This window comes from Anas acuta, chromosome 15 (genome assembly GCF_963932015.1).
Source record: "Anas acuta chromosome 15, bAnaAcu1.1, whole genome shotgun sequence".
Classification (NCBI taxonomy): Eukaryota; Metazoa; Chordata; class Aves; order Anseriformes; family Anatidae; genus Anas; species Anas acuta.
Window position 1 is genome coordinate 11,999,704 of NC_088993.1, and position 14,494 is coordinate 12,014,197.

At 44.0% G+C, this 14,494-nt stretch overlaps 1 protein-coding gene across 2 annotated transcripts in view; it reads left to right on the plus strand.

The window, feature by feature from the left end:
- Nucleotides 1-14,494, plus strand: part of FAM20C (FAM20C golgi associated secretory pathway kinase) — a 58,540-nt gene that overhangs the window by 8,477 nt on the left and 35,569 nt on the right. For both annotated transcript variants that reach the window (XM_068698819.1, XM_068698821.1), the window contains exon 4: nucleotides 4,085-4,163. In XM_068698819.1, coding sequence (XP_068554920.1) covers nucleotides 4,085-4,163 — 79 coding nt within the window. The remainder of the gene's footprint in view (nucleotides 1-4,084; nucleotides 4,164-14,494) is intronic.

Consider the following 14,494-nt stretch of genomic DNA (forward strand, 5'->3'; position numbering starts at 1 on the left):
CCCTACTAGAGTTTGTACCAAATGCTTTAGAAGAGGGAGCTAGAACTCAATTAGCATACAGGTATAAAAACATGCTTGAGAGATAATTGGTAGTACTTCTTTTATATTGATGGTATCCGTGGATTGGAAGGGGAATTCAGGTCATGTACCGATGACTTTTCGGAAGGAATAGGAGAGGACAAGATGGGGGAAGGAGCAGACATGCTATGTACTGTGCCAACACTCTCTTTAGATGTAAATGAAGAAGAGATTTTTAGAGGCTTTTTCCAAAGTCCATCAGAGAAAACAGAAAGTATCTCACCGATATCACTGATCTTTGGACAAAACCCTAATCTCTCAGACACACAAGCAAAAGGATATCCCAGGGAGTTTTTGCAAAGCCTTCTGAAGTTAGGAAGATTTCTAATCACATCCACAAGCTCTTGCCCTGGGTTAACAGGAAAGGTTAACATTGCATTCTTTTGCTTTCTACTTTGGGGGGAAAAGAGAGACTTTGAGTAGCCTGGAAATAAAAAATAATGGTTGCATTGGGATTTGTTTCTAATGCTTTGCCAGCATGTCCGGGAGGTGTATAAGAGAGAATTTGAGGTACCTATATTCTTTTCCCAGAGCTGCTCATGACCTGTGATGTTACAGTTTGTGCAGAAACCTTAAACAAAAAACATAAATTCAGAGCATGACTAAAGGTTCCCTTTGGAGTCAGAGCAGCATTGTAAGACCCTCTTAAAAATATCTAAGCCTGCTGATTGTAGCCATGACAGTTTGCAATGGTGTAGTGTCTTATTTTTCAGAAAATTGTGTGTTCTGCTCCAGGGTATTATAAATTCTTCAGAAGTGTTCATGTGGGCAGTAGGTGACAGCACAAGGGTGTCTCCAGATACCAAACCATGTTGTCCAGGCTCAGTGCCTGGGAGGTGACGGGGTCCTGCTGTTGGGTCGTCATGGCCAGAAGGACATGTCTAACTGAGGTGTGAGCAGGAAGGGGAGATCCTGAAGGAAAACAGCTCAGAAAACAAGAGGGAAGCTAGTATGCAGATGTAACATGAAGGAACAAGGAGTGTACCAGACCTAGAAGTCTAAGTAAGTCATCTCCAGAGAGACCTGCTCTTCTCCAGCACTGCCACCCCCAGGAGCTGGGCACCCTGGGCAGCTGGTGGCCTTCCTCAGGCCCCACTCCCAAATCCGTGTCATGTAGAGATGCGTGAAGGATCTTCTTCAGTTTGGCGGGCCCAGCACCAGGTGTTTCCCTCAGTGCAGGGAGTACAGCAGTAGGTGTTGGCCTTGCAGGGCCTCTTTGAATCCCCACCAGCCTGCCCAGCACATCTGCAGCACAGAACAACCGGCTGAAGTGGGAATAGCTGCGTGTGAGCCTGGAGCGTGTGGAGGGAAGCCAGCACTGAGCTCTGGCATGTGGTGTTGTCCATGGTGCACGCGGCTGCCAGCATGCCCTGCCACGAGGCACGATGCAGCGCCGCTCCCACCGATGTCACCCTCTGCTTCGGGGAGGCCCGAAGTTTTCTCCTGGCAGCAGCAGGAGGACAGCATCCCAGCAAAACTCGTGTTTGGTCGAGGCTACTATTGCAACCAATTAAGGCAATACAATAAGATGGATCTTAAAAGACCAGGGAGATGCTTTTGTCTTACTTCAGCTCAATTCTTTCTGACAGGAAACCAGGCCTTTGTGTCTCATGGAAGAATTATGCTGAATTGTTAATCTTCTTCATACATTTCCCTTCTCGGTGATGACACACTCATTGTTGAGTTCGGCTGCTAACAAAATCATTATCTGTCGAGTGGCTTCAATTTGCTGAGAAACCAGTCGGCTTAATGTATCTGAAGCTCTGTGCTTAGAAATAGGCATGCTGGAACATCCTTTTTTCTTCTTTGCATTGCTGTGGTTTCCCAAAGCCTTGGCTTCCTAGCTGTACTTCAAAATAGGCTCTATCCTTCCCTTTTCTCTGATGGGCTTATGGGATATTTGCTACATTTTGGACATACATGTCTGAAGGCGTAGAGGGAGTCAAGGTCTAAGCCCTAAGCTCCTCATAATTGAACCAAAAAGCAGAAATGGTATAAATTTTAGATTAAAAAAACAAACAAAAAAACATTGTTTTCACTTGGTGTGAGCCGTTTGCAAGCAGCTCTATTGAGATTGGTGGAGCTGGAGAGCATTACACCTGACACAAGTCTGCCCTTTGGTACTGGGACTGACATTGCTGATCTATATGGAGCTATCCCACATGAACAGGGGTGCAAGTGCAGGTTATGCCTTAAAAAGCCAGGCAAATTCTGCACCTTTGGCAGCAGCTGGGCAGGGAAGGCCCATGGCATGGCTGTAGATCTATGCGGGCATGAAGCAAGGGCAGTTCTACCTCGATTCTGCTGTTCAAACCATCCAGGAGCATTTTCAGAGTGAATGGCTAGGCTGAGATGGTCCTAGGGCAGCACATATATGTTTTTGGCTGGGGGTTTGTTGCTTCTACTTTGCCTTCAGGCTTTGGGCTAGGTAGAAGAAGGAGCCAAGTCCTTCCCTTTGGTACAGATAACTGACCTGCTCTGCACAAGAGAGGGAATTTAGTATATGAAAACCACACGCTTCTGCTTTACCTGTTCAGTACAAGTTATTTGATGCCCTTTAATTTCTAATTATTTATTTGTTCCTTTGGGATAAATTGGTAATGTAAGAGAAGGCAGGGGTCAGCAAAACAGCAAGGCAGGAGGGATTTTATTCTAGTGGAAGTAGAATCAGACTGACCAGATTTGCATAGTATTTTGTTGCAAAAATATGGATTACAAGGGTTGAAAGAGAGACGGTGACCTATCAGTAATAAAGCACAGTGAGGAGTAATTAAAAAGGAAGTGTGGTTAATGGTGTTGGTTAGAGGAAGAAAATGTGCGAGCTATAAAGGTGAAACAAGGGCAGCTGTAAGCCAAAATTTACAGAGCAAGGTAACTTGACATTTGTGTAGTTCTCCAGTCGACACAGGTTTTGTCAGAACTGCAAAGAAAGGGATCGATTATCTGATCATTCGTGGGAAGCATTTTGAAAGGCCTGACTCATCCCCACAGACAGGACTGACATGGCTCTCCAAATGCTGAAGTGAATTAAGGAGTCAGGCTATGGGTCATTTCATTTATTCAAAGCAGTTTTGATTGAGATTGTGAAAAAGCAGCTGGTTTGCCAAAGTATATATTTACCACTTTTAGTAACCTTATCATCAAGTCAAACGCGTTTTAGGAACTCTTACATTAAAAAAAAAAAAAAGACTCTGGCTTTAAAAACACTATAATCTGGCTGTTAACATGATATTGTCCAAATTGTACAGATTGGTATGAATGACTGTCAGTCTTAAATTCCTATTAGCTCCCAGCTGGGAAGGGAGTGCATTCAGTATTTGAGCAGAGAGAGCCCTTAGTGCACGGTGTGGACGGCACTTGCCACCCCCACGTGTCCTCTCCTGCCCCCCCAAATGAGCCAGCGACCCTCTCTGCACAGCTCTGCTCACATGTAGGAACCACCTTGGGATCCCCTGGAAGTTAGTGGATGAGCTTGGATAAATTGCCACTGTACAAAGAGGAGATGGATTTACATATCTCTACTGCTCAGCAGTCATTATTAAAATCACAGCAGAGATCAGAGATTGCTCTAGTATCTGCTCATACTTTTAATTAAGGAGATGTCTGCTGCGCACCTCACTGTAATCCCAGCCACAGTTGTCTTTGAAGACATCCTATTTCCTTTCCCGATGTGTGTCCCTTGTTAGCAGGAAGTCCAAAAGTTGTTGAAGATAGAGAAAACAAGGCTCCAATGAGCTGTTCCTGTACATGCTGTTCAGTTAAGGTGCTTATGGTGTTCATACATCCATTTTTAGTCCTAGTCATCAGCTCAAAGCCGTCCCATGTACTCTGTACTGACTGAATAATTTTTGAAAATTCTTGTCCAGTTAGTATTACCCTTCTTGGTGCTCAGATATTGCAGTGCTGCATATAATCCAGAGCAAAGATATGTGGTTTTGTTTCAAGGAAGCTGAATGTAAGTAGACCCACATGTAACATTTTAAAGTGGTTTTGTTTTTTCCCACAGCAATGAAATCAGGAGGCACCCAACTGAAGCTGATCATGACGTTCCAGAATTATGGACAGGCATTGTTCAAACCAATGAAGTAAGTGAAAAAACGTCTGGCTGTGTTGTAATGTGAAATTGTGGTGGAATATTCTGTTGTCATTTTCTCAGCCATTAGAAGTTTGCTCTAGTATTGCTCAGGGTTGGTGTGGCTAGTTCTCTAGATTTGCTGCTGGATGTAGAGCTTCGGGCTGTAGTGAAACCTTATCTTGCTGGACTGGTCTTTGAAAGAGATACTGAAGAGGTTTCTTATATACATTACAGTCTTCTCAGGAATGTTATTCAGATCTCTGTGAAATCTCCCATCATAAATATAGGGTGGTTTCAGCATTTCTTTCTTATGTAATCTTACTCTGCAGGCCTGAGCTCTATCTAGTGTTAGTTTCCCCCCAAGGAATATGACTAGATATGAGAGATGGTTCCGAATAGCTTTGGGAAGACCTAAAAAGCATTTGTGTGATAAATTATAATTTAATCCATTGATTTATTGTTATTTGTATTAAAGGGCTGCGTTAGTCATTTGGCTGTGGCTATGCTGACTTTGTGAAATTTGAGAGTGATGCTGCAAGATAATCTAGAGAGAAGGGGAAGGACTGGGATGATACAGACTTGATTTTGCACCAGTATCAGGATGGCCAGACTCCACTGAGATCAGAGAGATAATTCAGATATAAAGCAGATGTAAATGAGTTCTGAATCCTGACCTGTATGTTTGTGTTGTAATAAGGAAAATGACTCTGTGCTCATTGTAGAGGGTTTAGCAAAGACGCTCGGGGCTGCAAAATGTTTAATGAAGCTACTCAATATCTGTGTCAAGGGTACCACTGGAATAATAAATTCATTTCCTTCTTTTGTTCCCGCTGTAGGGAAGATCCATTAATTTCCTCTAGGATGGTCCATAAAAGAGTAGAGTAACTCAGAATGGGTGGTTTGAAGTATGTATTGGTGTTGTGTTATGGCTATAGTGGGGTACACAGTTCAGGGGGTAAGCTGCTGGCTGGCAACTGAGATAAATTCCCAATTATACTATAGATTTTGCTGTAGACTGACCTCAGACAAGTACAGATTTTATTTAATCTTATTTTGACTGTCAGGAGGGACAAATAATTGGTCCCTAATTCCTTCAAGTTTGAGCAAGAACTCACCTTGTGTGCATTTGTCCTGGTATTCACACAGAAATTGTGTGAGCTTGCAAGGCATTTGTGCAAAAGCCAGGTGCCTCCCTGTTATTTCCCCAATTCCGTGCAAATTTCTCCATGCTTCTGGTAGAACCATAATTCCCTAGGGGAGTTAAGAGGAATCACAGATAATAGAAGTCAGAGGCAACGTGCTATCAGAGAGCATCTACGCCAGCATCTTCCCTTCCCGTCCCAGCCCTCTGCTCTGAATCCTTAGATCATTTACTCCATGATCTATTACTCCATGGGTCCATCGCCCTACATTTGCAAGTTTGATGCATTTAAGCACAATTCCTAGCCGTCTCCTGTCCCACGTGGCAAACCAGCAACTGAGCAGGTTTGAGCAGCTTTTAAGTACTAGGAAGAAGTATGGTTTTTACCGTGGCTTTTTACAGTGTGAAATTTGTTTCTTCTCCATTTGCTGAGAGGCAGATAATTTCAATCTTTATCATTGGTATGACATTGTAATTCGAGGAATGCTAATGAGGTTAAATCAAAACTTTACTGCTTCTACTGTACTATACACAGGCTTGGCAAGATGATGGATGACAATAGATGTATAGCCACTTTCCTGTATAGAAGCAATTACCACCATCCACCAGTGCAACAACAAAAGATGATGATGTCTTAATCATTCCCTTTGCTTGATTCAAAGGGCAGCAACACCCTATTTTCTCACCGATCTTTGCATTAAATACACATCTGGAAAAAGCAGCATTCAAACATTCAGCAGCTGTGTTCCCAGGCACCACACCTTACAGCAGCAACACTGCTGTGTTTGTGCTGATCGTTGCTGAGCACATTAGTGATTTTGAATAACTATGTTTGCAAGCATTTGTCTTCATTCTGGTAGCAGTGAGCAGGGAGCCAGATGCTCAGCTAGTGTAAATCTTCCTAGCTCCTTTGGCATCTGGTCCCATTGGCCTCTTTCACCAGCTTACGAACGGTTGTTGATGAAGTTCTTGGAAGTGTTTGTAGCATCCATTCTTGATACAAAAATAAGTGGTCTTGAACTGAAAAAGAATAAAAGAAAAGCTACAAGACTTCTTGCAAGACCTTACCGAGTCCCTAGGCACTTCCCAGGCTGCTTCTGGTGCTCCCTCTTTTCTGCAGGATGTTGTTCTGATCCAGGCTTCACAAAGCTGGCTGTGCCTTCTGAGGGCAGGAGGCTATAGGAGACTCACCGATCAGGGCCACACGTCTCCTAAGTGTAGTCTGGCCATCAACACTGATGGTGCAAGCATCATTAAAAAAGGTAATAATTTAATTTGGGGAGCATGAAACATCATGATTCTGTGAAGACTGGGGCCTGAGTTTGTCCCTTCAGTGCTGGGAGAGGCCGTAGGAGTTACATCTCTGTTGAACTGAACTGCTCCAAAGTTTTTTGGAGAATAGAGTTGGCATTAGTAGGATTTCAAGCTTGATCCTAAGGAAAACTGATAAACCTGTGTTTTCTACCCTGTCCGGGATCTGAAGTGCTGAAAACTGAATGGTGTGACGTCCACCAAGGGTAATATGCAGGTGTGAGGCCAGTCTTTACTTGGTTTCAATTAATTTAATTTACCTGGAAAACTGGTTTTGCTATACACAGCTGTACTCAGCACCTTCCAAACTGAATACCCTTTTTGAGCAGGATAGCTGCAGAACGGGGAGTCCATGGGAACCCTTGCCTGACACAGCCAGGTGTCTGCTCGTGGAAGGGCAGTTCTCCAGACTTCAAGCAGTGATTTCTGAAGGAGAGTGGCAGCAAAACAAGTCCCTGGCAAGTCGCTTGAAACCCTGCAGAACTCATTGGTCTTGCTCTGCCCTTTCCCAGCCTCCTAATTCCACGTTGAATTTATCCAGAGAGCAAGCCAGCTCTGGAAAAAAACAGACAGGGGTTGGAAATGGGGAAAACAGAATCTGCCTTTGGCACCTTTTTTGCTCAGTGTTTGACATTAACTGACAACTCTTCATCTGGTCATCGATCCAGGGTAGTGGAGCAAATGAGAGGCGGGAAGCATAGCAGTCAGGGAAATGTGATAGCAGTAAATAAAGCCTGATCAGCTGCAATTATTTTATTTATCTGTGGCTCTGCATCTTAATTTCTGAAATAATTGCCCATAAAGGATTGCAGAGGAAGCCAAATCTATTTATAAATCATATGGCCCAGTGTAGATTCCTTTGCTAATTCCAAATGCCTCATAGAAAAAGCGAATATTTGCTAAAACTCCAGGGAAGATTTAATGTATTTGCAATGTATCTTACAGTTAATGTGTAGTTTTATTTAGCTCATAATAGTTCAATCATACAAGATTATTACCATATGGGACAGGAAAAAAATAGCAACCTCCCCTTCTCCCATGATTAGTGTGTCTAACCATATTAGTATTGTAGAACATAATAAAATTTATTTACATGATCGCTGGTATCTGCAGCCACAGCTTTTTGTATGACTTAGCAGGTAGAGATGGTGTAGAGCCATAAATTTCAAAGGGTTTTGGCTTATTTGTCCAAAAAGAACATGTGCTTTATAGTTTTATTTAGTTTCCCTTTGTTTCTGCTAGCTGGTGGAGTTAAATAGCTGGCTCAGCAACAAAACCAACACACTTTTTTTTTTTTTTCCTCCCAAGGCTTTATTCTTGAAGGGGGAGATTCTGCTCCAGCAGAGTCAGTGTCAGGACTCCTATTGATGCCAGGATTTTCAGAGAGGTTTTTACAGTTCCTTATGGAGAAGCCAAATAGAATCAAATAGAAAATGATATCCTGTTATAGGAGTTGTGAAAAAAGTGTCCAGTGGTATGTTTTTAACAATGGCATTTCTCATTCCCAGTTTTATAGGCTTCTTTGTACAAATGTGTAGAAAGGGTATTCATTAGAAAATCTTTGAGGTTCATGTGTTCTATTTGAAGAAATACTACTGTATCTTGTGAACTCAATTTTGACTGAAACTGAGATTAAAGCCAGTTCTGTTCCAACTTCAGATTTTTCCTGATATTTTTAACATCTTTTTTCTTTTCTCCTTCTGTTTTTACAAGTCCCAGTGCAGGATTGGTAAGAGCCACGTGGCTGCTTCTTTCAGTGTCTGCTGCTTGCAGTTACAGTCTTTAATAAAGTAGAACTAATTAGCATCAGGGTGATATCAGGCCAGAGGAGACTTTTAGGGTCGCAAAATCCAGATTCCTTGAATCACAGGTAATCATCTCATGAAATTTCATCTATAAACTGATCCAACCTTGCTGACCACTGTGTTTGTACCCTTTGCCCCTGTTTTTCCTCCTGAAACTCGCTGCTGTGAGTGCACTGCGCAACAGTGCCATTGGTCTCTTGTATTTTGCAAGATAAATATTGATTGCAATTTAACAATTTAACTGCAGAAGCTTTTCCTTTGGAACTTTACAGAAGAAATGTGTCACACTGAGACCCATTTTGCTGGAGTGTTGGCTAGCAGGGGGCACTTTTCCACTGTAGACAAGTCTTCTTGCTCCTGCAGCTCTCAAAGTCGTGACCCATCCCAATTTCCATATAAGATGGTAGTCACGGCATCATACAAAGCAGGTGCTTTACAGGAACACAAGCAGCACACTTGCCTTCTAGCTTCTGTAACGTTCCTGTAGCTCAAAGACATGGGGGCTGTTAAATGGGCTGAAATCTAGCAACCAAGGTCATGGGAGAGATAATATATTTGTTTCGATTGGCAAAGCACAGCTTTTTATCGTCTTTTAAATGTCGTACTTATAGAGACAAAGCATTATCAGCATTCTTGAAGTTTCTCTTTGATTTCCTTTTTGGAGTGCTCAACAAATAATGCATCTTTTGATAGGGATATTAAATAGGGCAAACAACCCTCGTAATACAAACAACTGTTAATCGCCTTCATTTCCTACAGTCATATTCCCTTCCCAAAGCTGCAGTGTGGCTGTTGTACCTGTGAAAGTCAGCCTCTAGGCCTGATTATCATATCAATTAGCCCAGTGTAATTCTCTGACTTGGTAGCATTGCTTCCAAGTCAGAGGAGTTGAAATGAACTTCAGCATCAGGGCGGCTGGAAGATTGCTTTCCTTATTACATTGCATATCATGCTGTTTTGAGGAAATACATTTTGCAAACCTGTTGCATTTCAGCTGGCAGGCATCCAGTATAAACATACTGTTATAAGTCAACATGGCAATTAAATCAAATTGCAATGTTTTCTCTGAGCAGCTACAGAAGTGAGATATGCATACAGTAGCTGCTATTCTAGAAGCCTTCCAGGATTAACACTTGGGCATGCTGGAATGTGCCGTGTGAAACCCAACAGAGCAGATGCTCGTCAAAGTATGAACCTGGCCAGTTGGGATTGTCACTCGGTTTTTGTCCCTAAGCTGTTTTACTGCACAGCTCCCTGGAGATCTCTGGTTTTGTGCGAGGTGTGTTATTGGAGACCCAAGGCTGAATAAACCAGTGGGAAAGGCTGATGTTAGTAATCCCAGTGTTTAGTTTATATAAGTGTATTTTAAACTGAGAGGAGTGCTTTCTCATTGCGTCATGAAGAAGAAATGCTTTTCTGCTGCTCGAAGTAACAAACAATAATCAGATATTCTGTGGACCTCATCCATGAGATTTTGTGCTTTTAAAAGATACATTCAAATCCTTGCCTACCAAATCCGTGCTGAAATGTTTACCTGACTCAGACTGACATGCAGATTCTGATTGTGATTACATCAGGAATAAACCTGGAGTAAGCTGGATGAATTATATCACTCGATATTTAAAGTGCATGAAATCTGAATGTGGTCCTAAAGTAGAGGTTGCCATGTAGTATTTTGGTTCTTCAACTTTATGTGTATTATGCATGAATTGCTCTTCTCTTTTATAACTAATCCCGTTCATCAGAACATACTTCAGTATTTCAATGCAAATTGTGTTTTAGCACTCAGCAGTGCCTGTGGTCCAAGTCTCATTTATGCAAATTGTAAAATTTGCAGTGACTTCAAGGGGAGTTGGATGGGGATTGATGCTGACTGATAGCCCTGGACAGCAATGAAACTCAGTCTTCTGTCTGCCAGTGTGTGCTGCATTTCCCCTTGCCACAGTTCAGCAACTGCTGCCTGAAATATTGATCAATCTCATCCAGCCCGAGAGCAATCTGTTCTCCAATTCTGCAAGTGTGTTTATGAAATGACCCCAGAGCCAAAGTCTGCAAAGTCCAGGTAGCTCAAAGGTTGTCCATTCTGATTAGGGTCTGTAGGGATGCATGACAGCAGTGTTTCACCAGCCAGGACAGGGAAAACAAACCTCTTTTCCATTTTTTTGTCTGCAGCTCTGCTGTGTTGTCCCGAGCTGAGCTGCCCAGTGGTGGGATGGGGCAATAAGTGTCCCAGTGGTGTCATGCTGGGTGCCACATCGTCTGTGGGGTTCAGTCCATTCCATAGCAGGGGGCTGAGAGCTGCTTTCCACAGCCGTCAGTGAATTCTCCAAAATTCCCTCTCCCATCACCTCCCTGTGGCATATCCAGCTCCTGGCAGGAGAAGACTTTACCCAGTAGCTCACAGAAGTCTCAGCCCACGATCTCTGTGTCCGAGGTTTTTGCATTAATAATTAAAGCCTTGCATTTTACTTCACCTCACTTGGTGTTTTTCCTGCGGATGATAGCGTGGTGCTCAATGTGTTTTTTTGTCTCTTGTCTTACACGCAAAAGGCCACAGGTACAGGCTGTACCAGCCCCATATCACCTTTTTAAGAGAGAGGTGGGTGGGCAGTCATATTTTACAGTAGCAAAGTGTCTGCATGTATGAAGCTATTGATTAGCCTTCTTCTATCTAAATGCTTGCAGAATCTCACTAATTAGTCTTCAGGAACAGAGACATGCTGTTTATTTCTTCTTTAAAAGCCAGCTACTGCAGCAGCTATTTTTTTTTCACTTGTTACCAGAGTGTATTAGGAAAGAAGCATTTTCAGTGTCTGATTTTAATCAAGCTATTTCTCCATTTTAATTTTCTACATACTAAGCAATGCAGTCCTGTGGATTTGTCTTTTAATCAGAAACTCATTTTTAGTTCCTCACCTTCCTATTTAACACAACTTACTCTGCATTGGCCATGCAGAAAAGCAGCAAATGTTATCAGGGGAAGAGCTGGCATGAAATTCATAACCTGTAATTTACTGCTAAGTAACAGGGCTTAGCACACAGGGGACTCATTGGTGTAGCAGTGAGGTAAGATGCCCTTAGTAAATCTAAGCAAAAAAAATATGTCCAAAATGTTTTCAGTGGGACATGCAGATATTGCTACCCTGAAATATTTCATTGGAATTTGTCTCCATTGCTTTACAATTTATAATCCTTAAACTAGGCTCAAGAGGCTGAAATTCAGGGAGGGAAAATGATTTGTGCAAGACTTGTGGCATAAACCAGAGGCTGAAGCCATTGGGCTGTGCAGTGTTTTCTCTCCAGAGCAGCAATGCACAGGTTTCTCCTAGCAATCAGTTGTGCTGTGCTCACCTCCTCCCTTGGGAGGAATTATTTTTGGAGGCATTTGTGGAGCTACATCACTCCCCTCTGCCACTGGTTGTTGTGGTCCAGGCATCCCCACCGCCTTGGAGGGTGCAGATGGGGATTTGGTCGCTCGTGCTGAGATTTGGTTGAGTAAATTTGCTCTTCTAATGCTCACCTTGTTATAGCCCTCAACATTGCTGCATGTTCCTTGAGTTAGGGTTGGCTCCCTAAGGAGGAGGAAATCAGCAGCAGTGAACTGTGTGGGATGAAGCAGTTTCAGTGGTTGAGCACCCACATCCAGTTTTGGCAGAGGGCAGTCATTCAGGTCCCATGGCCAGTGATAAGGCAAAAGCAGTGGTGGCATGCAGGAGGGACCCACAACAGAAGTGACAATGTCTTGTAAGTCGAGATGGGGACACTGGCAAAGCTGAGATGCTTAAGAGAGTGCACAGAGTGCATTTAGATTGTGCCATTGGCATGGTGCTGTTGGTGACTCACTGCTGTAAACAAACAAAAAAAATGTATGTTTAAAATAGCCCTAATGGCTGATAATAATACAGCTTTAGGACATGCTGGGCATTTCTGACTTTCTTTCTTCTTTTTTTTTTAAATTTTATTTTCATTTTCAGTATCTGGTTCAATACCGTTAGTACGTTCTCTTTCTAACTTACAATTTTCCACCCTGCTGTAATGTGCTGCATGTGGGTAAATAAAAGTGAGAAAGCCTGAAAGACTCATTTGCATGTGAAGAAGTAGCAGAAACCCAGAGTAAATAGCATCTGCAAATGTGTGGGAGCTGGAGAGTAGGGGGGGACAGCAAAACTGTTGTAAATAGAAGCCGTTTAAAGAGCTGGATTATGCACTGTGGATAATAAAATACCCCAAGCCAGCTCTTAAGCCAGATCCTGTTCTGAGCAGCAGAGTCCAACTGATCCTGTTAGCTCTTCAAGCCCCTTCTGTAAACCTCGCTAATCGGTGGTCCGACTTCTTCATGCAGGGCTGGTCACCGGGCCAGAGAACAAATAATGCCATAGCTGTGCATGGAAACCTGCAAGGGCAGAAGTATTGCACGCAGATACCAGTACACAGCCAGTCCATGGATTTTGAGCTGCTTTGGTATGCTGGCATGAAGCAGCAAAGGAAATGTTGAATTAATCTGTAGGTATATGGGAAATACAGCAGTGAAGGTTGTTATTATTTTCTTTATTTTTTGGTATAGCTTATTTGTATTTTGTTTGATTTTATTTTGTGATACACGGAGCATTTTTACCCAACGCATTTGTATTTATTTCCCTGTATTTCGTGCCTGTTTGGATCACTGCAGTATGACAATCCGTCCAAAATTTTCAAACGAGCCTCTTTTGCATCCGATTCTTTAGGGATTTATTAAGCAGAAAATCTGATTCCCGGGGCCTAAAACCCAGAGGTTTTTCAGCCTTTCATGTTACAAGCCCAGGTTTTGTGCAGGGAGGAGGGGAGCACAGTGCTGTGCTTCCACTGCCAGCTCTGCCTCCCAGGGCTGCTGATGGCAGACAGCTTAAAGCAAAATCCTGTTTTTTTTTTCTCCGTAAGACCAAGACGTGAGGCCTGGCCGGGCCCATGAGCTGTTGCTGGCAGGATGGGGCACAGCCAGGAGGACCTGTGCCAGCACTGGGCAAGGCAGAGGCAGCAGCTCAGCTGTCCCTTTCCACATGGTCCCAACGCCACCCCAAGCCTCTGTGTCTCCCCTGATCCACACCAGCAGCCAGCCTGACATCTCAGGGCTCCAACACCAGCAAAACAGACTGCCAGAGGAGGGGAGAGCTTCCTTTCCTCATTACCTGCCTAATTACCCTGTTCTTGAAGCCAGCTCGGAGCTAACACTGTCTATTTTTGCAGCCTGCTGGCCCCAGGTAGAAGATCTGGGTAATGGGTGGGGATTTAGCCCCAAACATGCCCATTTTGCTCTGCCTGACCTACTTGTCACTGCCCGTGGCAGCCACGGGGCTTTCTGCTCCTCTCACTCTTTGCTTTTCAGAGTCAGTCTTTTGCACTGCTGATTGCATCGTGGTGCCTCAAGGTTGTTTTGCCGTGCACTGAGCGTTTTAGGACAGAAGCTGCATTTTATGAGCTTCTGCAGCACTTGGGGCAGTAACGCTTTGCCCGAAGCACCAGCGAAGCCTCCGCGTTTGTGCTGTGGCACCGCAGGGCAGCATCAATTCGGAGCGGGTGCGTGGCTCCGGGAGGTGCGAGCACCCCTGGGGGCTCCAGCTCTGTTAGCAGCCAGCAGAAGAGCTGGGTTTTGTAGCGTATCCAGGCCACCTATTCAAATCCAGGCTCTTTTGGCACCCGTGAAATTGTCTGACAACTTGTGAGCGGGCACCGTGCCATGCAAGCAGATGGGCACGGATGGCCCGGCAGCCAAGAGCGCGGGGTGTTCATCTGGCAGGGGGGAGCGGGAGCAAAGCTCCTCGGCACGCACGGCCAAGCTCCCTCCTGAAGTCACCGTGGGAAAAGCTGGCACACGACGGGGGGCCTGGTTTGGGGATGGGGTGTTTCACAGTCGGGGTGTCCCGTCTCCTTCTGGCATGGTGCTGGTAGAGGTGCGTTTCCCGAAGGCTGCTGATGGGGTGAGTTTGAGCAGCCTTCATTTAAGCAAGCTGAAGAGGAGAGAGGCTGCTGCCGTGTCCTTAATTCACCAAGTCTTTATGCAGGGAGAAGTTGCTATTATTCATGGCCATGACTTGTCCCTAGATTCAC